General features: G+C 47.2%; 1 protein-coding gene across 1 annotated transcript in view; it reads left to right on the plus strand.

Moving 5' to 3' along the window:
* The window catches only part of PDIA5 (protein disulfide isomerase family A member 5), an 80,629-nt gene extending 64,029 nt beyond the window's left edge, over window positions 1-16,600 (plus strand). Inside the window, exons 12-17 of the mRNA XM_049785904.1 lie at window positions 3,775-3,842; window positions 4,225-4,385; window positions 7,383-7,513; window positions 10,821-10,891; window positions 16,025-16,159; window positions 16,420-16,600. Coding sequence (XP_049641861.1) covers window positions 3,775-3,842; window positions 4,225-4,385; window positions 7,383-7,513; window positions 10,821-10,891; window positions 16,025-16,159; window positions 16,420-16,500 — 647 coding nt within the window. The 3' untranslated portion in view covers window positions 16,501-16,600. The remainder of the gene's footprint in view (window positions 1-3,774; window positions 3,843-4,224; window positions 4,386-7,382; window positions 7,514-10,820; window positions 10,892-16,024; window positions 16,160-16,419) is intronic.
* Window positions 16,601-21,195: the final 4,595 nt, after the last annotated feature.

Genomic DNA, 21,195 nt, shown 5'->3' on the forward strand with positions numbered 1-21,195 from the left:
TAACCCTGGTAGGCTTGGGGAACCATATGGGATGCCAGGGATCAAATCTTGCTTGCAAGGCAAACACCCTACCTGTTGTGCTATCACCTCAGTCCTACCAGTATATTTTTTTTTTAATGTTTTATGGCCATCTCTATTTTTTAAATTATTCTCCTGGTGATGATGTTTTGCTTGTCTTTCCCTCTGCAAACAGTGTAACACCCACCTGTAAACTAGTGCACTGTCTAGGTATTTGATTGCTGCAAAGTATGCAGCTATGAAGCGGGGAGCTGCAGCTTAGGGATGCTGCCACTGACCTCCCCTTGACCTGGCCTGTTTCCTTCAATGTGCTTAGTCAGGTTCTGGAACCTGAGCCCCCTTTTCTGTGCATCCTTGCACACTGCTGGGAGACTCTAGTCCAGACCCTTGGCCTGTTTTGAATTGGTTTGTCTTTCAAGCTACTATTGTTGCATTGTGGATTTCTTCTTTCTGTTATCCATGCCTCTGATATTCTTGCTGTTTTTAGCCTGTGTTAATTTATTAATATTTTTTTTGTGTGTGGTTTTTGGGTCACACCTGGCAGTGCTCAGGGGTTATTCCTGGCTCCAGGATCAGAAATTGCTCCTGGCAGGCACGGGGGACCATATGGGGCGCCGGGATTTGAACCGATGACCTCCTGCATGAAGGGCAAATGCCTTACCTCCATGCTATCTCTCTGGCCCCAAGCCTGTGTTAATTTTATGGTTTCTTTCATTGTACAAATTTGTTGCACATTTTTGTAGTCCAACAGTAGGTTATCTATTGAGCACTTAGCTCTGGGTAAAGTTCACTGTTCAACCCTTTTAACAGAGTCACTCAGTTAATCATTAAGATTACTTTTTGGGATATAGTTACCCAAACCATCTCCATTGGAAAGGGAAGTGCCAAGAGATTAAAAAACTTGTCAAATGTTATCAGAGTCATAACAGAGCGGGTAAGGCACATGCCTTGCATGTGGCTGACCTGGGTTCAATGTTTAGCATCCAGTGTGGTGCCTGGAACCCTCCAGGAGTGATTCTTGAGTACAGAGTAACCCCTGAGCACCACTGGGTATGGTCCAAAAAAGAAATTTGCTAAATGCCAGAACCTGAAAGGTAAACTCAGGATCCAGACCCAGGATTAAACTCAGAGGCCACACTCCCTCCTGAAGCTCCAGCCCTGACCTTGGCATTTGTGGGGAAAGTAAAATATTCATCCCTACATTATAAAAATAAAAGTATCCCATGTTTAGCTAACAATATTCTGTCTTTTGTGGTGGTGTTTATTTATCTGGTATTTCCACTTTGTTGTTGTGCCAAGTGGGAAGAAGGAGTCTGCTCTTATTTCTCTCATGCATTTCCTCTCATGCATTGTTTTCCTGGTGTTATTTTTTCTTATCAAGAATGCTTTTTTGGGGGTACATGCTTTTTGTCGTCACATAATATTCCATTGTATAATGGTGCCATAAATTATTTAGCCAGCACCATAATGCTGAAAGTTGGAGCTGCTTACCGTATTTCCCTATTATAAATCACCCCACTGAGAACATTTTCATGCATAAATATTTGTCCACATGTCAGACAATTTCCTTAGGATAGAAGCCTGGAAGAAAAATGTTAAAAGCTTCTTATCTGCATCTTTACACTAACATAGAGGAAGCAAATAAAACCCAGCTCTTGCTCTGTGCCAAAGGGGACTGTGATGTATGGAGGCCCCTGGAGCACATGAGCCTGCCGGGGTGTCAGTGTCATGAAGCCTAATGCCTGAAAAAATGTACCCCAAGGTCTTGGAAGTCACTTCCTGATAGCAACTTCTGTGGGAAGTTGCTAAACCACTGCCAAGGAAGGTGGCAGGAATAGGGTGGGAAAACCAGGCTCTCTTGAGTTACCACAATTAGGGGGCTTTCCAGATTAATCTGGTGCTCTGGGAACTGCTGTTCCATATGCTGATTGATCAGAAAATCCTAAGGGTGATGGAACCTAGTGGGATGTGAAGGAATCTAGAAGCTGGGATGAGCAGGTGTCAGCATTTCTAGTCAGAAAAAAAGAGTGTTGCTGGAGGGAGGAAGTGGGTGTATCACTGCCTGGTCGGATTCTGTCATCCTTCAGCACTTACAGAGGTGATGAAAACCTAACAAGGAGATTTGGCAGCAAAAGTCAATGGTCTATCAAATCACAATCTGGAAAGTAAAAGGCAGTGTGCCCACACACCAGTAGGCCCCGTAGGCAGCAAACTTCCCAGCTTCGTAGGACCAACAGGTACAGTGGGACAGAAGAGTGCAGGGTGAGGGAGGTTTGTTCACCCACCCCTCTTTCTTCTACTCTGGGCCTAGTTGTGGTCCTCATTATACATGCTTTTAATTGAAGTTTGTGCCTTAACCTTATATATTGTTCAGGGCACAGAGGGAGTTGAGGCTTGAAGAGAAAAGGCCCTAATAATGCTGGAACTCTATGCTTCAATACAGGATATGGAAACAGACAGATGCTAGAGGTTTCCCAGGATGTGTTTAAGATTCAGTAAGGAGCAGGGAAGTAGGTAAATTGGAGGTGGGTTGGGTGGAGGTGTGCAGGGACATACTTGTGTTGGTCATGGACTTGACCATGGTTAAACAGGAGAAAGGAGTTTTATCAGATCAGTAGATATGGAGCAAGGGCTGATTCTTTTCCACAAAGAATTCAGTCCAGTGAAGCAAAGTCCTCTATGCACAGGTGCAAACAGAAGCGTTGCAGCAATGAGGCTGATCCCTTCAAAGAGGAGAGGTAGTTGGGGCACTATCCTTAGTGTTGCCCCATTTGTTGGGTCCCGTTTACTCCTTTGTCGGTTGTTTGTGTGTCCGCAAAGAGCTCCAGAATGAGAAATTGATTCCCATCCCCTTGTCCCCTTTTGTGGGGAGATCTTGGTAATATTTATCCACAGCAAATAATCTACACAGACAGGAGGATTAAGGGGTAAAAGGTTGGGCGAAGAGAGTCCTTTGTCAACCTTCTGCTAGCTCCAAAACACATCTAGAGCCAGCCAGCCAACTCTGGCAAAAGATTCTGAACACCTCGCTCCCAAACTATTTATTCGGCTCTCTACAGCGCCCCCACCTGGAAGGTCAAGGTGGGACAACAGGCAAAGAATAATCTTATGGAAATATTTTCATATACAACACTTGGGACCAGAGATTAGAGGGGTTGCACGTGCCCTACTATGTGTGTCTTCCTACATACATCCTGTGTGTGCCATGCAGGTTCACTACTGTGCATGCCATTCTGTGCTGCCCTTCATGTGTCCTGCATGTGATTTGAACAGGTTCTGTGTCCAGTGGGGTTGCCCAAGAGATAGAAGCTGTGAAGCGGTAGCCTCTCTGCTTTCCATAAAGGAGTGATAGTGACTGGGCTCTAGCCATGTTGCTGGAGTTAACAGCCCAGCAGTGAGCCATGGCTATGAGAAGGCAGAATTGGATTCCTGTATTCTCCTCCTCTGTGAGAGGGAATTCAAGTCCATTCTTCCTTGTAGGGCTAAGTAAAGTTCTTATAATAGCATCTGCCATACTGGGTGTCAGTCATGATCATGTCATAATCTAATTTTCGCCTCTTGGACATCCCTCCTCTTACACCCTCCTTCCAGCACCCAGTCGATGAACAGAAGATTTTTCACATACCACCCCATCTACCCTCGAGCTTTTCTTCCTTGCTTCCCTGGTGTTTGGAGAAAGGGCTGAATCTCATTACAAGGGTGGAGGGTTCCTCTGAAGCTGTGTGCCCTGGAAATAATTTCTTGGCATTCCCATAGGGTGTGGACACTGCAAGAACATGAAGCCAGAATTTGAGAGTGCAGCGAAGGTCCTGCATGGAGCAGATGTAAGCTCCCTTAACTGGGCCCCTGAGTATGATTCCTGGGAGAGTCTGAGTGCTCTCTTGCCCCCATGTAAACACATCCTCATCAGACAAAGGACCAACTGGGGCAGAGAGAGACTGTGGGATTATGTGCCCGTTCCTGCCAGGTCACCTCTGCTAGCTCATGGGGTGAATCATAGCCCTCTCCTTTGGTTCTCTGGGAACCCATAGCCTGAGCCTGGTTGGTAGGGCAGATAGCACACTCGTGAAAAACGGAGTTGGTGCCATCCCGGGAGAGGTGGTGCGCTGGCGGTACAGTGGGGTGGGGTGGGGTGTGGCGGGGCCCCTCACAAGCCGGCACCGCGTCTGAGGCTGTCATGCATGCTTGGCCTCTCCCCCATCCCAGAGCTCTGGTGTCCTTGCAGCTGTCGATGCGACGGTCAACAAGGCCCTGGCAGAAAGATTCCACATCTCCGAGTACCCGACTCTGAAGTACTTTAAGAATGGAGAGAAAATTTCAGTGCCTGCACTCAGGACAAAGAAGAATTTTATCGACTGGATGCACAAGTAAGTTGGATACTCTCAACTCCTGATAGTGCCAGGGGACAGTTTGTAACTGCAAACCTGGGCTCCAGACCCCAGGAGACTGGCTGGTTTGATTCTCCCAGTTCTAAGACCATGTCTGGTATGCTGAGCCTGGTCCTAGTCCAGCCCAGGTACATGAAGACCTTCCTGAAGGCTGTTCCATTCATTAAGGGAAGCATATGCTACTTTTTTGAGAGTACCCAGCTTCCTGTTGTCAGGGCCCTGGGCCTACATCAAATTTTAGCCCCTGTGAACAAAGAGGAAGTACATAATGATTTATAGGCAAGAGCACCTGGAGACCAGAAATCTGGCTTTAAGAAATAAGCAGAGCTGGTTTCTTCTGAGACCTCCCTTTTTCTCTGTGTCTTCCTTTGTTTTCCTCTATGAATATCCATGCCCTCAGTCTATAACTCTCAGATGGACCTGTTGTACCAGAATAGGGTTCACCCTTGTGGGCATATTTAACTTAATCATCTCTGTTAAACCTGAATTCCAGATCCAGTAACATACCAAGGTCCTGAGTGTTGGGATTCAACATATAGACTGGAGGTAGTTGGAAAACAGTTTGGCCTAAAAATGTACAAATAGAAAATCCCAGTTACCGCATGAACAGTGGCCAAGATCATGCACTTGCTGAGATTTGCTCTGTGGAGTAGGGACCCATGGGGACATCACACAGACGCACAGACACCAGAAGCCATAGGCCATATTTCAGTCAGAAAATGAGTATCAGCATACAGGTTTATAATCTCCTGCCTGAAAGCCCCACCATCACAGTCATACATGGTAAAATATTCAGAGACACTGCTCATGTCAGCGCTAAGGGGAAAATAAAAGAAGATGGACATTGGTCTGTTCAGGGGCCTCGAGCACTGGGTTTGGGAAAGGACCAGGGGGTGGACCACGACATCTGGGCTTGTCCCTAGAGGAGAGTTTCAAGAGCATTCCAGCCTTTGTCATATTGCCTGACACTCTCTCCCATGACACCTTCTGTCCTCATCTCTGGACCTCTGGAGCCCTTGGGGATGCACCTCCAAAAGGGACAGAGCACTCACTCCTCAGATTCTTCTGGTATGGGTGTCTTTGGGGTGAGCTCTGTCCTCAGCTAGGCTAGGGTGGGCATCAAAGCTGCTGCTTTCTAACCAGGGCTGCCTCTCAGGTAGCCCCTGAGCCCAGCCCAGGGTAATGCACTTAGACGCTCACACTTGTGCTCAGAGAGCAGGGCTATTGGAAACATTAATCCAGAGGCCTGGATATCAGCCACAAGCAGGGAAGGCCTATTCTTTCTAACATGGTCACTGCAGCCACACACCTGAAAAATAAGGGCAGTTACTTGGGCTATAAGAAGCCTCTGACCCTACTGAGACCCACCTTTCCACCTGTAAACTTTCTCCACCACTGACATTCTAGGGACATCGGTGAGGCTAAATCACAAGTTGGTGTCAGATACAGAAATATGCAAAGAAAGGAAGTTGTTCTCCTGTGGATGGCAGCTGCCCTGAAACTTTTTGGTATCACCCAAGTGGTGACCATCAACTTAGCTGCGCTCTTTTTGATTATTGGCCCACTTCATTCTCGGAGCCTACAGGGGCCAGGGGTTTTCTTTCTGTGACTCTGCTGGGAAGACTTGGGTTCAGAGAAGCTGAGGTCTTGGTCTTGAGGCAGATGGTCTCTCCAGTCCATGGACAAAGCATGAACAGAATGTGAGGCGCTTACCAATGGTGCAGGGAACAGCCAATGAGGCCTTGGCAGGCTTGGATAGAGATGCCCACGCTGTGAGAACTGAGCTGGGCCCACTGCAAACTGGCTGGGCAGATAATGTCAGAGCAGAGAGCTCAGGTGGGTGCTTCACCCACAGCACCTGGTTTTGCATCAGAGGACTTGGAGGGTAAAGGGAGAGTAAATGAATGCTGGGAGAAGAGTGAGCAAGAGCTGTTGGGGGTTGGAGTGACAGTGGTACCTCAAAGTGGAAATAACCTAGGAGTCAAATTCTGGATGAGAAAACAGGCATGAGTAAACCTGAGCCACGCTTTTACAGACACTCGACCAAGGCTCTGACTAAACATGGAGGGGAGAAGAGCATTGGGAAGGTGGAAGCTAGGGTGGGTAGTGGAATTTCGGAAGGGTTGTTATGCTCTGGGACCTGCATTCAGGAGCCAAGGATCATGGAGTGAGAAGTACACAGCACCTAGGACATGCAGAAAGTGAGAAGTGTAGGTGTAGAGAGGATAACAGGGACAATAAAATATCCTTCAAAGACTGGGATTTATACTTGAGTGAGCCAGAGTGGAGGGAACCAGTGGGCAGAAAGAGTCTAGAAAGCCACCAACCCTTATGAATGCCATCATTTATGAGCATTTCTAAGCTGGCAGCAACTCCAAGGTTTTTTTCACTCAGTTTATCAACACTGTCTCTTCATAAGTGACAGAGGGTTTAGTGACTTAGCTAAGATCCCCAACCAGTAGCCTGGCTTGGAACCCAGATACCTCCCACCTTAGCCTCAGCTCTTCCCACCCCCCAGCAAAGGCTTAGGAGCAGAAAACAGAGGATCCCTTAGGGCCCAAAGGTAGGTGGAAAGACTGGAGGGAGGGAAAAGCTCTGTGTCAGAGAAGGGAGAAGATGGCTACACTTGGCACAGGCTCTCCATGCCTCATCTCCTTAATAGGAGGCTCAGGGGGAGTTTGAAAGTCTTTGCTTTTCAACAAGTTTTCTTCGTTGTGCCTTGGTTTGGGGGACCATACTCAGCAAAGCTCAGGGCTTCTGACTTTGTACTCAGGGGACCATATGCCATGCCAGTATAGAAAGTGTTGGCTGCATGCAAGGAGGCACCTTAACCTCTGTACTTTATCTCCAACCTCTAAAACTGGGGTCGCAAATGGGACTTTTTAGAATTGTGTATGGTTGCTTTCTAAGTTCCTCCCCACACAGCCGGGTGAGGGAGACTGTCCTCAGGATTGCTTCACTCAATCCCCTCCACAGCCCCGAGGCCGTCCCTCTGCCAGAGCCCACCTGGGAAGAGCAACAGACCAACGTGTTGCATCTGACCAAGGACAATTTCCGGGAGACCCTGAAGAAGAAGAAGCACACCCTGGTCATGTTCTACGCCCCTTGTAAGTTGTAAGGTGCTTGAGGTCCTGGGATGGAAGTTGGGCAGAGAGGTGCTCCTGGGGACTCCAAGTCACTGGTGGGGAGTCGACTGGTCTGAACTGGGTGCAGAGTCCTTGTTCAGATTCCAGGGCTTCCTTTCAGCTCTGCCCCATTCTCTCCTGCCTGGAGGCCTCTGCTTAGTCTTACTCCCTTTATCTGGGCAGTGACCCTGTCTCCTGTGTCCCTGAGATCTTCATTCTGCACTGATCCCCACCACCTACCCGTGGCCATCCCACTTTGATTTTGTGCTTCCTAATCCCCTCTGGGCATTGACTGCTCAGCAAACCTTACACTTTCGCCACTTGGATCATCTCAGTCCATTTTGTCCTCCTTTTTGCTCATTTTGCCATCATTTTCCAGAGCATCCAACCCCTCTGATCCTTCCAAGGGGCTTGAGAAATGTGGTAAGGCACAGTCGTCTTTTCTCCACCTCATGACCTCCCTCACCAGTTCAGCCAAAACTTACATCGAGGAAGTAGAATATCTGCCAAACAACCCTATGACCTGGGCTTTTAGTGCTTGGCTCTATGTCAACATTAGAGATTGCAAGGAAAGGCCATCCGGTGTCCTGCCCTTCACAGTGGATGAATTCCTAAGGGATGCTAAATGCTGTGCTCTGTGGAGAACCAGGCAGCTCAATATCATAAACCTTCTGTGTGTGCCCAGCCTCCCAAAGCTCCCCTCTCAGCCTTCCCAGCTGCTAACCCACCTTTGTTCTTTTGTTTGTTTGTTTGTTTGTTTTATTTGTGGCACACTTGATGGTGATTAGGGCTTACTCCTGGCTCTGCACTCAAATATCACTGTGCTCTGGAGATGCTGGGAATTGAACCTGAGTAGCCTCATCCTAGGCAAGCACCCTACCTGCTGTCCTATCTCTGGGCCCCATCACTCTTCTGTTCTTGCCTCCCCTGACTGAGATTTGTTTTCTTGCTTCTTACTCCTTGCCTTACTGTCCTCACTTATCCTTGAGTATCCTAGGAACTGAGTGCATTGTTCAGCGAGGGTCTGTCTCCAGAACAGGATGGCACTCCTAGCTAAAGGCTAGGACCACAGAGTCCATCACAGCAGCTTTCTGCAGCCAGCTGGGGTGGGAATGAAGGTGTGCCAGTCTCATTAAGGACTAGGAAACACACTTCTTCACAGTGTAGCTAGCTCGGCATAAAGATAGATCCGGCCATAAAGCCAGGAATTCCTCCACATACTCCTTTTTTTCCTCTTTTTTTTTTTTTTTTTTTTGCAGGGAATATATGCTCAGCCACAGTGGCTTTTTCTTTTGACTTTGCAGCCCCAGCCTTTTCTTTCTTTTCTAGATCTGAACCACCATATCCCTCATCCTCTACAATGTCTTCCTGACAGGAGACTTTCGTAAGAGACAAGCAGTCACCCACTGGCTTGTAGATGCCCAGTAAATTGGAAGGGAATACTTCCTAGCATCCTAGATGCCAAAGCTCTTCCTCCAAATAACAGCTCTTCTGGTCCTAGGGTGCAGGAAGTAGACTGGCCCTGCCAGGCTCAGGGTTCATAGTTCTCCCCTAAGCTTCATTGTTAGGGAAAAGGCTGGTACTCCAACTCCCTCCTTGTACTCCTGTCCCCAGATTGTGCTACAGGCTTCCTCGGGTGAATTCATCCTTCTATAGCCTAGCTTCCCAAGCAACCCAAACCCCAAAGGCAGGGTTATTTTTCAGTATTCACAATATTGCCTCTTGGTCCAGGGAGATGGCTCAGAGTTTTGAGTACATGCTTTAGCAAGCAGGAGGCTCAGTCTCTGCCCACCACACTGCATGATTCCCCAAGAATGCAGCACTGAGTTTGGCTCCAAGAAACTGAAAACCAAGCCCAGAAAAGCCTATGTATGTTTTTTACAATAGTTACTATGTGATGTGTACTTCAACTCAGGAATGAAGAATTTAAATGCAGAGAGACATCAGGTACAGTAACAAGGGGTCAAGGCAGGTATAGCAATGAGTATAATGCACACCCCAGTCCCTTCCACAGGCTCCTGCCAGATGCTGCTGTATTCAGCCCAGTTCAATCTGCTCATGGAAACTGCCTTAAATCCTGTGGGGTAGTGGAATGGAGTTGGGACATTCTGTGTGACTTCATTCTTTGGGGGTATGGGGATAGTGGAGTGGTGCCAGGAGTTCAGAAGGTTTAATAAGCTCCTATTAGCTTTCTATTCTTTTAAATTGGAGTATTTAAAAATGCATAAAAAATGAAGTTGTGGGGCCGGGCGGTGGCGCTGGAGGTAAGGTGCCTGCCTTGCCTGCGCTAGCCTAGGACGGACTGCGGTTCGATCCCCTGGTGTCCCATATGGTCCCCCAAGAAGCCAGGAGCAACTTCTGAGCGCATAGCCAGGAGTAACCCCTGAGCGGCACAGGGTGTGGCCCAAAAACCAAAAAAAAAAAAAAAATGAAGTTGTAAGGGCTGGAGAGACAGCATGGAGGTAAAGCGTTTGCCTTTCATGCAAAAGAACAGTGGTTTGAATCCCAGCATCCCTTATGGTCCCCCGAGCCTGCCAGTAGTGATTTCTGAGCCTAGGGCCAGGACACATGACTCCTGAGTGCTGCCAGGTGTAACCCAAAAACCAAAAAAAAAAAAAAAAGAAGAAGAAGTTGTCCAGAAATTCAAAGCACTATTACTGATACTTCAGCTTTTGTGGGTCATGTTCTCAGCTACCAGGCTTCCTGGAAAAAGAACAGTGTTAGGGGAGGTTTGCCCAGGTGATATCAACCTAAATACTGACATACCTGAAGTTTGATCAAATGGGTATCCTCAAAAAGAATCATAGAAGGGTGGTAAGGCAGAACCATCAGCAAAATGGTAATTCTGGTTGATAGATACATCAGGCCTGGCTTTAGGCTTTAGCAGGCCAGAACCTGGACCTGGTCCTGCCCTCTCCTCCCAAGATTGTCAGCTTTCTGCTCGGCTGGAACAGCTTCCATTTCAAGCCCAAAACTTCTTCCACAGCCTGGATTGTACAAGGATCTTGTGAGCCCACTGTGTGCTCTCTACCCCTTGTCCCTTAGACTGGTGCAGGGTTGGGATGTGGCTTGGAGTGCACCCATCATCTATGGCTGGGCATTCTCCAAATGCTGTTCCCCATTTCACTCTCTTGAGCTGAAGGTGTGAATAGCAAGACTATGGATGGATGGGCAGATTGGGTATCAGATGGACCCCAGTAGGTTGGGTGAAGAGAAGTTCCTGGAAAAGTTTCTCTGAAGGCTCCAGAAGGCATGCCTGTGACCTTAATTCTCCCTGCCCCTTCCACAGGGTGCCCACACTGTAAGAAGGTCATCCCCATCTTCACGGCCACTGCTGAAAGCTTCAGAGATGATCGGAAGGTAAGGCTGCCCCTCCAAATGCCTCCGGTATAGTGCTTCCTCCTCCATGCAGTTCCTTAATGACCAAACAAAATCTGTGGGACCCAGCTCAAGTGAAGCCATACACCATTTGCCAATATGCAGTAGAACGGGGTGTGCGTGTGCCTGCCTTTTTTGGGTGGGTGTTCAAAACGTTTTATAGTGGGGTCTGCTGACATACACTAGTCTCGTGATAAAAATACATATGAAACTCCCAGCCACAGCTTACGGGAGGGAACTGTGGCAGGGAGAGCACAAGCAGACTGCGGGGGCTCACCCACCCACGGGTGTGGGAGCTCCCGCAGCGCTGACTGCTGAAGCATAAAATGAACAAGCTGGGGCTGCAGATCGGATTAGAGAGCCCTGGACTGGCCAGGGAAATGGGAGGCCGGGAGAAGCTATGTCAACTCTCCAGGGCTCAGCCTTCCTTCTCTCCAAAACCAGGGTGATGCTGGGTGGGGTGTGGGGTGGGTGGGCGGCTCATAGACTCTTCCCAAGCTGGGATCTGGCCTCAGAATCATGCCCTTCAAACAGGCCTAACAGTGAGGTCCGCCATCCCTAATCACCTCATCCGTACAGCCCCTCTTGCCCCAGCCTTATCTTTCCTGGATGGAGGCTGGGAACAGACACACTGTAACCAGCCAATGGGAAGGGAGCCACCTGTATGAGTGTGGTTAGGGAGGGCAATCCTATGACCTTTCCTGCACTGGGGTGCCCCTTGTTCCCTACAAGGCTGACTGTGCCCTTGAACCACCACTGTGCTCCCACCTGCTGGAAGGAGTATTGGACCAGAAACATTTTTTCCTCTGTCTGATAGTGTCTACAGTAAAAGAATCACAGCAAAAGAGGCCCCATTTCTCCATCTTCCCACCACCTGGGACCTGTGTGGACTTGGGCCTGTCTCACACTCTGCTCAGTCTCACACTCTGGGTTTTGGTAGTATGGAATCCTTCCTCCCCTTGCCCATGCTGAGTGGGAGCTCCTCCACACCCAGAAACCAGGGTGCACTTTGGCTGCCCCCACCACTTAGCAACACTGGAGAAGTGAGCACATGCTTAGCCCACACTGGGGCCCAGGGTGGTGGGCAGAGGCACCCCTACCTGGGTGGCTGGGAAGTTCTTGGATATGGCCCCACCTTGGACCTGGGTCCTGTAACAGACCTTCTCAAGCATTCACAGATGCTCAGGCTGTGTCCTTGGGTTTCTAGAGGTATCTTCTGAGGCAGCAAGGATATGACTTATGTTACTGATGCACACAGACTGGGGGTCATCCTCGAATCAGTCAGATGAGGCGTGCTGCCAGGAATTTGTGATTTGATTCTGCTCTTGGGGAATCTCCCGAGCAGTGCTCAGAGGGCATGGCAGCCACTCCTGTAGACATTCAGAATGATGCTGCTCCAGTGTGGGGCCACAAGAGTCTGTCTCTGGTGGCACACATGACCAGGAGATGCTGAGACTCATGTACCAGGTCTCCACACCCTGGCAGAGCCCTCAAGCTCTCTGAGCTCTCAGTCCAGCAATTAGTCATTTGTTTCTGTTCATGGTCTTATTTTTATTAGCCATACCTGATTATACTTGGAACATGCAGCACCCTCTGTGGAACTCAGAGTTTCTGCAGGCAAAGGTGCTCCAGCCCTTAGAGCTGCTTCTTAACTAAGGCCATGTGCTTCTAAGGAGCAGGACTGTTGCCAGCCCCAGGCAGGCAGGACGAGGCAGTTCTCTCTTTCTGAGGAATCAAGTCAGAGCTGTGTACTTTGCTCAGAGATGCTCAGTGCATTGCTGAGACCTACAGCTGGCTTTTCTGATGGCCCTATTTCCCCTTCTTATGCTCTTCGCCTCTTAGCCAGGTGTTGTTTTTTCCCCCTGAGAATTGGACCCTGGTCCTTCCTCAGTCAATATGCATTTGGTTGTTCACTTCCATTTTCATGACCAATGTCAATATTAACTCCTGCAGAGATTTATTTTACTGAATCAATAGAGCCACATGTAGCCACCCATACTTTGGGCTGGGGAGCTTTCATGCCTTTGCAGGAGCTTATGGAGACTCAAGCAGTTGTCATGCTGGGTGGAGAGAGGACCATATTACTGTCATATGGGAATGGAGGGCCATAATGGGGACAAGGACCGGAAGGCTGGGGCTGCAGGCAAGGGGCGAGGGCCCAACATGGGCCATCCCTACTGCACATAAACAAGTGTAGGGGCGGGGAAAACAGTGGGCCTTATCCAGCCATAGTGGTTGTGCTGAAAGGGAATCGAAGGAGCTGAAGCTCCCTCTATGGTGAACCTCTTGTGTGGTCTCTTGTCTTTATAGACTTTTCACAGAAAGCTCCCCAGACACAGTGGCTTCATTTGTCCTTGATCCCTGGAACCAGTTAGTGGTGACTAAATGAAAGAGCACCAATATACTTGATATTTGCTGGGACCTTTTTCCTGGAAAGCATGTCAACCTATTGTCTAGGAATTGGGACTCACTCATTTCACAGATGAGGGCATTGAATCTTAGGTATAGATCCTAGCTTCACACAACTGTATGTGGAGGGCACAAAAATTTTTTTGTTTTAAGGGAGCTAGAGAGATAGCTCAGCAGAAAGATACTTGTCTTGCACCCAACCGACTCTGTTTTCATCTCAGGCTCTCCTATGTTCCCAAACTCTGCTAAGAATGACCTCTGAGTGCAGAGCCAGGAAAAAGCCCTGATCACCACATGCTCCCAAAACAAAAGAAATTATTTCAAAATAATTTTACTTAGGATCTATTATTATTTTATTAGTATACCTGTTTTACTTACCTGTATACTTATAGTCATGGAAGTGTTCTCAGGCAGAAAGGGGTTGCAAGTAGTAAAAGGTTGAGATGCCCATCCCACGTAGAAAGTTGCAATCAAATAAACAGCCTTGTGTCTAGTCGGTGCTTGCTTGCCTTCATAGGTTTGATCCCAAGCACCACATATGGTCCCCTGAGCACTGCCAGGAGTGACTCCTGAACACAGAGCTATCTGTAAGCCCTTATAGCATAGACCCAACAACTAAAATAAAAAAACAAATAGGGGGCCGGAGAGATAGCACAGAGGTAGGGCATTTGCCTTGCATGCAGCAGATCCAGGGCAAATGGTGTTTCAAACCCCAGCATCCTATATGGTCCCAGGAGTAACCCTGAGCACGACCGAGTGTGACCCAAAAGCAACAAATAAAAACAAATAGACCACTCAGTTCTCTGAGAAGCAACCTCAGGAGATGGGCAGAGATGTTTGGGGAGGTGATCTCAGAAAGCAGCCAGGAAAAAGAAACTGAGCAGGTCCAGGGATCAGAACTATAGGGACTGAGGACCTGAGTTGGAAAGCATCATTTTCATAGCTCTAGCAAGCTGGGGACAAGCCCTCCAACCCTGTGCATCACCCACCTCACTTCTTGTCCCCAGTGGTAAGGAGCTGGGTACTAAGACCAGTGCCTGACAAGGGGAGTGAACCAAAGTGGGGGCTCCCAGCTGTCCTGAAAGCAAACTCGAAGTCCATTGTCTGCTGTGGCTCAGTCAGTGCTGACTCAGTGTGTGTGTGAGGACAAGTGCACGGGGTTCCTGAGAAGAGACACATTTGCTAACTCATTTGCCAGGAGCTGTGCGAGCACTGCCTAAGGGGAGCACGTCCAGTGCTTGGCCCCAGTAGGAGCTGCATGTGGAGGGCCCTTCTGTGAAGGCATTCAGTGGAGGGTTTTCTGAGGAAATACACATTTTAAATTTAGTAGATTTATGAAACCTTACACTACCGTTCCCACAGCTCCAGGGCATGTATACAAATTAAATGCATAACTTCAAAGTGACTGCAGGCGGAGCTGCCATAGCTTATCCAGCCCTCTGACGTGACCTGAGGAGCAGTCCCCTAATGCTTGCTGCTGCCCACTTTTGAGGGCTCCCCAGAGCCATGCCCCTCTACCACTCCAGCTCCTGGAAAAGGAACTCTGGAAACTCTATAGTGGTTCTTTCTAGTTAATTCACAAAAGTGCTTTAGAGGATGTATGGGGGTAGGGAGATTGTTCTTCTCAGTAGCCTACAGGGCCTAGCCTGCCCAATAGCTCTGAGCTCCAAGTGGATGCCCCCCCAAAAACAGCCATCGGGCGTGCCCGGAGGCGGTGAGGAAGAGGCATGTGTTTCAGTAGGAACGAAGGGCCGGTGCCGTCAAGATCAGCTTTTCCCGAGAAGTTACAGAGCCAAACTCTGACAGAACATCTCCTGGCTCTTTTTCTAGGTTGGCAGCTAATTCAGATTTCGTTTTTTAAAAATATGTTATGTGGGCCAAATAGAACAGGATTGTGAGCCAGATATGGTCCGTGTGCAGAGAGTTTGCAAACTCTGTTCTAAAAAGTCTCTCTCTATGCCAGTGTTTCCCAGAGTGGACCATTCTACCACCCTGCTCCCTGCTTGGGGTGCTGGGATGATCCAGGGGACAGTCAAAAGCTCAGTTGTAATTGAGGATTCTCTTTGTCCTACTTGCAGTTAGCTTGAAAAAAAGGTCAATGGGGGATGAGGGGAAAGGGGAGAGAGGTATACATGACTTTTAACTATTTTTTTCCTCATAAAGGGAACTAGGTCAAATAAGTTCAGGAGCCTCTTCAGTCACTTCCTGAGGGGGTCAAGACATGTGGGGGTGCGATGCCAGTGTGGCCTCACCTTCATCTCCCACCCTGCACCTGCTGACTTATTCAGGGACAGTTGTCTGCTATGGTCCTTATCTGGTGGCCCACAGGATTCTTCCCACATCTGAGGCCTGTGGAAATGACCTGCAGCCTCAGAACTGTGTATGGGTCCTGGTTTTAGAATCATTTCCAAGGCCAACCTGTGCTGACATTTAGTCTTTTCCTTGAAGCCCTCAGCCCTCAGTATACTATCTTTCCTCTCATGGATCCTTGACAAAGCTCCTGTTTCATACCTGTGGGTGACCCATCATTTGGGTCTCTTGGAAATGAAAAGCTGGCACCATCATCTCAAGAGCTGAGACTGCACTCAGCCCACTGTTGCAGGGAAGAAGGCAGGAAAATGTGGGCTGTGGGCCAGAAGTATACAGCAGGTCCAGGCCCTAGTGCCAAGTCAGCCCACACTCACCAGCCCTGTCATCTGCCTGCAGATCGCCTGTGCTGCAGTTGACTGCGTCCAAGGAAAGAACCAAGACCTCTGTCAGCAGGAAGCCATTCAAGGCTACCCCACATTCCACCACTATCATTATGGGAAGTTGGCAGAGAAGTACAATGGCGAGCGCACGGTGAGCCTGGAACTGGGTCAGGGCAGTATACAGAGGCCTCAAGAAGGCCAGGTGGTCTGCGAGCCTTCCTCCGAGCATCAGGGGCCCAGGGTAGGGGAACATAGACATTTGGGACCCTTAGGGCATTGCTAGCCACTGCCTCCACAAGTTCTGCCCACCCCCAACTGTGGCCACCTGACCAGGTCAGAAAGAAGAGAAGAGAGTGCTCATATTCATGAAGGGTTAAACGTTTTTTTTTTTTCTCTTCTCTTTCCCTCCAGGAACTTGGATTCACCAACTTTATCCGAACTCTCCGGGAAGGAGATCATGAGAGACTAGGGAAAAAGAAGGAGGAATTGTAATTACTGCTTCCGAGAAAGCATTTCCATTACACTGTGAATGATACCTGTTGTTCCTTCTGAATTTCCATATGTTCTGAATACAAAGTTTTTTATAGCCACTGATGGCCATTTTTGTACAATTTTGAAATAAAATTAAACCAATTGTTTGGTGCCTGGGTTACTTCCACAGAGCTGGTGCTATGGCAAAAGCTGGACATTGTATCCTCTCTGGGGACATGGAGGAGCATTCTCCAGGGTCACATCTGCATGGAAAAGGCCACAGGAAGGCAGGCTGAAGAGGAGACAAGGAGCATAGGCCCTCTTAGTCAGCTGAGAGCAGAATGGAGAGATCAGGTCACTGAATAGGCTGTCAGTAACAGAACTCCTGAGAGGTGAGGCACGCAGAGGGTGATGGAGATGGAGGCTGAAGTGGGAGACCTGGGCTTACCCCTCTACAGTCTGTGGTGTCTTTTGGTATGCCATGCTAGAACCCATTGTTGGTGTGCCATGCTAGAATTCATTGCCTACTGCTCTTTCTCAAACTATCTATGATCCCTTTTTCTACAGTCCCTACTCTCCCTTTAAAGTAACTCAGTTCAGAATAGAATGATCGTACAGATGGACAAGTAGTACAGAGTAATGGAGTCAGTGACTTCTCATGGCTTCTTTTTGTTGTTGTTGTTGTTTTTGGGTCACACCCGGCAGTGCTTAGGGGTCACTCCTGGCTGTCTGCTCAGAAATAGCTCCTGGCAGGCACGGGGGACCATATGGGACACCGGGATTCGAACCAACCACCTTTGGTCCTGGATCGGCTGCTTGCAAGGCAAACGCCGCTGTGCTATCTCTCCGGGCCCTTCTCATGGCTTCTTAATGGTATCTGCCAGTGCCAAATGCCAGAACTTCCCTTTATTAAACTGATTTCCAATACCAGAAGGGGAAAGGTCGAGTAATCCAGGTGTGTGTTTACATATCAAAAGAGATTTACAGAAAAGAGAAAGATGGGGAGAACCTTCGGTTTTTGTTTTTTTTGTTTGTTTGTTGTTTTTGGTTTTTTTTTGGTTTTTGTTTTTTTTTTTTTGGTTTTTGGTTTTTGGGCCACACCCGGTGATGCTCAGGGGTTACTCCTGGCTGTCTGCTCAGAAATAGCTCCTGGCAGGCACAGGGGACCATATGGGACACCGGGATTCGAACCAACCACCTTTAGTCCTGGATCGGCTGCTTGCAAGGCAAACGCCGCTGTGCTATCTCTCCAGGCCCACAATCAGCTTTTTTTCATATCTTTGTCTTATCACATTTTTTTCATAGACTTGTTTGAACATTAGAACCTTCTGCAAGTAATACTTAATTTGAAAATTCTTAAACATCTCTACACCATAAAAATGTAATGAGTCTAGAACATGAGTTCCTTTTCATAAACTTCCTTAAACAAAATCACAAGAACATTTCTACATATATATACATATATACAGTTTGAAAATAAGTTTGCTAAATGTTCTTATAATGAGTACTGTAATAAGAATCAATAGTGTCCAAATTTCTTTTCCTTCTACTTCTGTGGACAAAGACATTAGAACATTTTTGCAAACATCATTTTGAAAATAAGATGCTACATAACAAACACAAATATTACAGCAATTGAGAAACATTCACTAAGATAACTGAAAACTATTAAAAATATAACAATATTATGATTTCCCTGGAACTGTGCAGACTAATATTAAACCACTAAAATTAGATACAAAATTTTCTGTTTGCAGTGAGGCATAGAACAAAACAGTAGCTTGTTGAAATCTATACAGGTAGAACACACAGTTTAAGCAAAAATATAGTGACCAATGCAAATAGGATCAATAGTTAACCTAGAAGAAAGTTTCAGGAGGTTCTGAAAGCAGTTTCTTTTCAACTGGTCTTTGGCTGGACTTGGATCCTCCATCTTCTGTGTTAGGCTGATGAGGTTGTCTGGGACAAAAAGGTCTTTGGTTTCCTGCTGTTGGTCCCCCTAAAATGGAGCTTTCTCTTGGCTTCTACTCCATCAGTGACCTCAATAAGTAAGCTGCTGCAAGTTGAGGGGGCTGAAGTCCTCATACAAAGCACCTTTGGTAAAAGAAAGGTGGTGGGTCTTGACCTCTGGGATGTTGCTCAGAGTTTTCAGTTCTCTCCCCTTCACTGCTTGCTTCTGTCCTGTCTGAAGGGGTCTCTGCCATTTATGTTCAGATCAAGGGCCATGTGAACCAAGGTTCCGGTAAAAGACACTGCATACTCAATCCAGTTCAAGGATGCCATGATAGTGATTCACCAAAGGGTCAAGGCACTCACTATCATTGGGAGTCTTTTCAGGTCCCTGGGTCCTGGGCCGCTGTTCAAGCTCCAGTTGTAAAATAAAACCCCTGGGTTGTGAGATCACCCCAGTCATGTTTCTAAGCCCCACTCAGAAAAGTCTGAAGAAGCATTGAAGAAATAATAAACCAAGCCAGTCAGGAGAGAATAATGGAGTCAGTCAGTGGCTTCTTGTGGCTTCTCCCTCGTGGTGTCTGACAGCACAAAAAGTCAGAACTCCTCTTTCTTTATTAAACCAATTCCTAATACAAGGAGGGGGAAGGTGTTGTAATCCATTTGCCTTTCACATATCAAAAGAGATTTATGGGAAAGAGGAAGATGGAGAACACCTTTGGTTTTGGATTAATAGCTGGGTGTCATCTTACATACAGGGATTAAGGTATTTGTCTTGCAAATAGCCAAACCTGAGTTCTATCCCAGGTACCACATATGGCCCTTTGAGACCGCCAGGAGTGATCCCTAGCACAGAGCCATAAGTAAGCCCTGAGTACCACTGGGTATAGCCAAAAATAAAAGAAGGCAAAAACATATGAGGAAAACAGCTCAGTTCTAGCATAAATGGGGTCTCACGCACAAATTGAATAGGGAGCCTTTGTGGTTCAATCTGCTTTGTCTGCTGACTGCAAGAGTGGCCTAGGGAATATTGCTCACAGTCTCGGGTGTATGTGCAGGGGATACTGCTGGCCTGGGGACAGCTATCTATCCTGAGTGCCAAGGCTGGTTTAAACAGCCCACCTTTCTCCACAGCAATAACCAAACCCTCATACTGTTATGGTGGACAGAGCTAGCTTCTGGGTTCCTGTGGATGTTGAGTAAGAACAACACACCTACCACCAGATACCCTCAATGTTACAGCCTTTTCCTTTACAGCTCCCAAGAGTCCAAAAAGAAAACCAGCCCCAGCAACTCAATTCAACCAACCAGTACAAATACATTCTGTTTTCCTGCCTCTTGGCTCTTTTTTGGATCCTTTCCAACAAATATTTTTTAGTATGAGTGAGAGTTATGGCCATATTTTTTGTGAAGTCTGTGTATGTATGTCTTGTTTAGTGTCTGTCTGTTCTGCATATTTTGTATATAGTTTCCTTTTTCCTAACTTTATCTTCCCCAAATTAGTCTTCCTTATCCTTCCTTCTCTCTTCCTAGTCCTTAACATTTTAATTTTCAGGATTTCACATGTGCAACCCATCTCCTTCACCCACAACTACAAGCTTCCTGATCTCGGCGGGAAGAAGAAATCCATGACTGTTGGAGTTTTACACCATATATGCTGCAAACTTGTTGGAAATGAAGCCACCTGGGATTTGTGTCACAATGTAACACCAGAGAAAAGATCCATGGACAAGACCCACAGTCTCTGGATCCCAGTTAAACTGTGCTGTCTGAATTTCTGGTTTTCCATCCACATACAAAATGCTATTGTTGACCGTTTCTACAATGGCTACCCCAAGATTGCACCAATCCCAAAGGAAATACAGAAGCCCAACCAACTTATGATGTAATGATGTAACGCTTGGGGATGCCCCAACACATGGATGACTGTACTGGCCTTCCTTCTTCATTCAGCTTGATGTTATCTCCTGTACAAGGCTTCAACCGGCTTTTCCAGACCCATCAAGTGTCTTCTGCCGGTCTTTTTGGAGTCCCAGACCCCTCATATTTACACATTGGTATTGAACTCTGTAGAAATTACATCTGTTGTTTTTCCTATAACTGTAATCCTTTGAAGTTATGTTTGGTACTACGCTTCTTTTGACTATCGTAATTAATGTTTTTTTATTTTAGTTTTTAATATTAGGAATCGATGTTGTATTACATTAAGGTTTTGCTTTCTTGACTTTAGGTTTGTGAGTTATATACTATTGTCTATAATTTCCCAAATGATATTTTTGTCTGTTCTCAGGGTTTTTTGCGTGGGCGCATCATAGGCAAAATACTAGGTTTATAGAAGGTTCCATCCATTTTGGATGGGCCCTCAAGTTGTTTATTTACACAGGGAGGGTCTCTGCCTTAAACATTTTGTTTTGGTTTGTGACTTAAGCTCCCATCTATAAATAGTCGACATCAATTTCAGACATCTTATGGACTTCAGACCGGATTAAGAACTTGGACTAAGTTCAGATATCTATTGATCATCATTGCAGTGGCTCCCCACTGTGCAGAGGGTGTATGTGCCACTTCTTCCGAAATAAAGGCCTAGTTCAATGCCCTCAAAGATGGGCTTTCTGGTCTACCTGAACTTGAATAAAAATGGAGCTGGAGAGATAGCATGGAGGCGAGGCGTTGGCCTTTCATGCAGAAGGTCATTGGTTCAAATGCCGGTATCTGCCAGGAGCGATTTCTGAACGTGGAGTCAGGAGTAACTCCTGAGCACTGCCA

Source organism: Suncus etruscus, chromosome 13 (assembly GCF_024139225.1).
Source record: "Suncus etruscus isolate mSunEtr1 chromosome 13, mSunEtr1.pri.cur, whole genome shotgun sequence".
Classification (NCBI taxonomy): Eukaryota; Metazoa; Chordata; class Mammalia; order Eulipotyphla; family Soricidae; genus Suncus; species Suncus etruscus.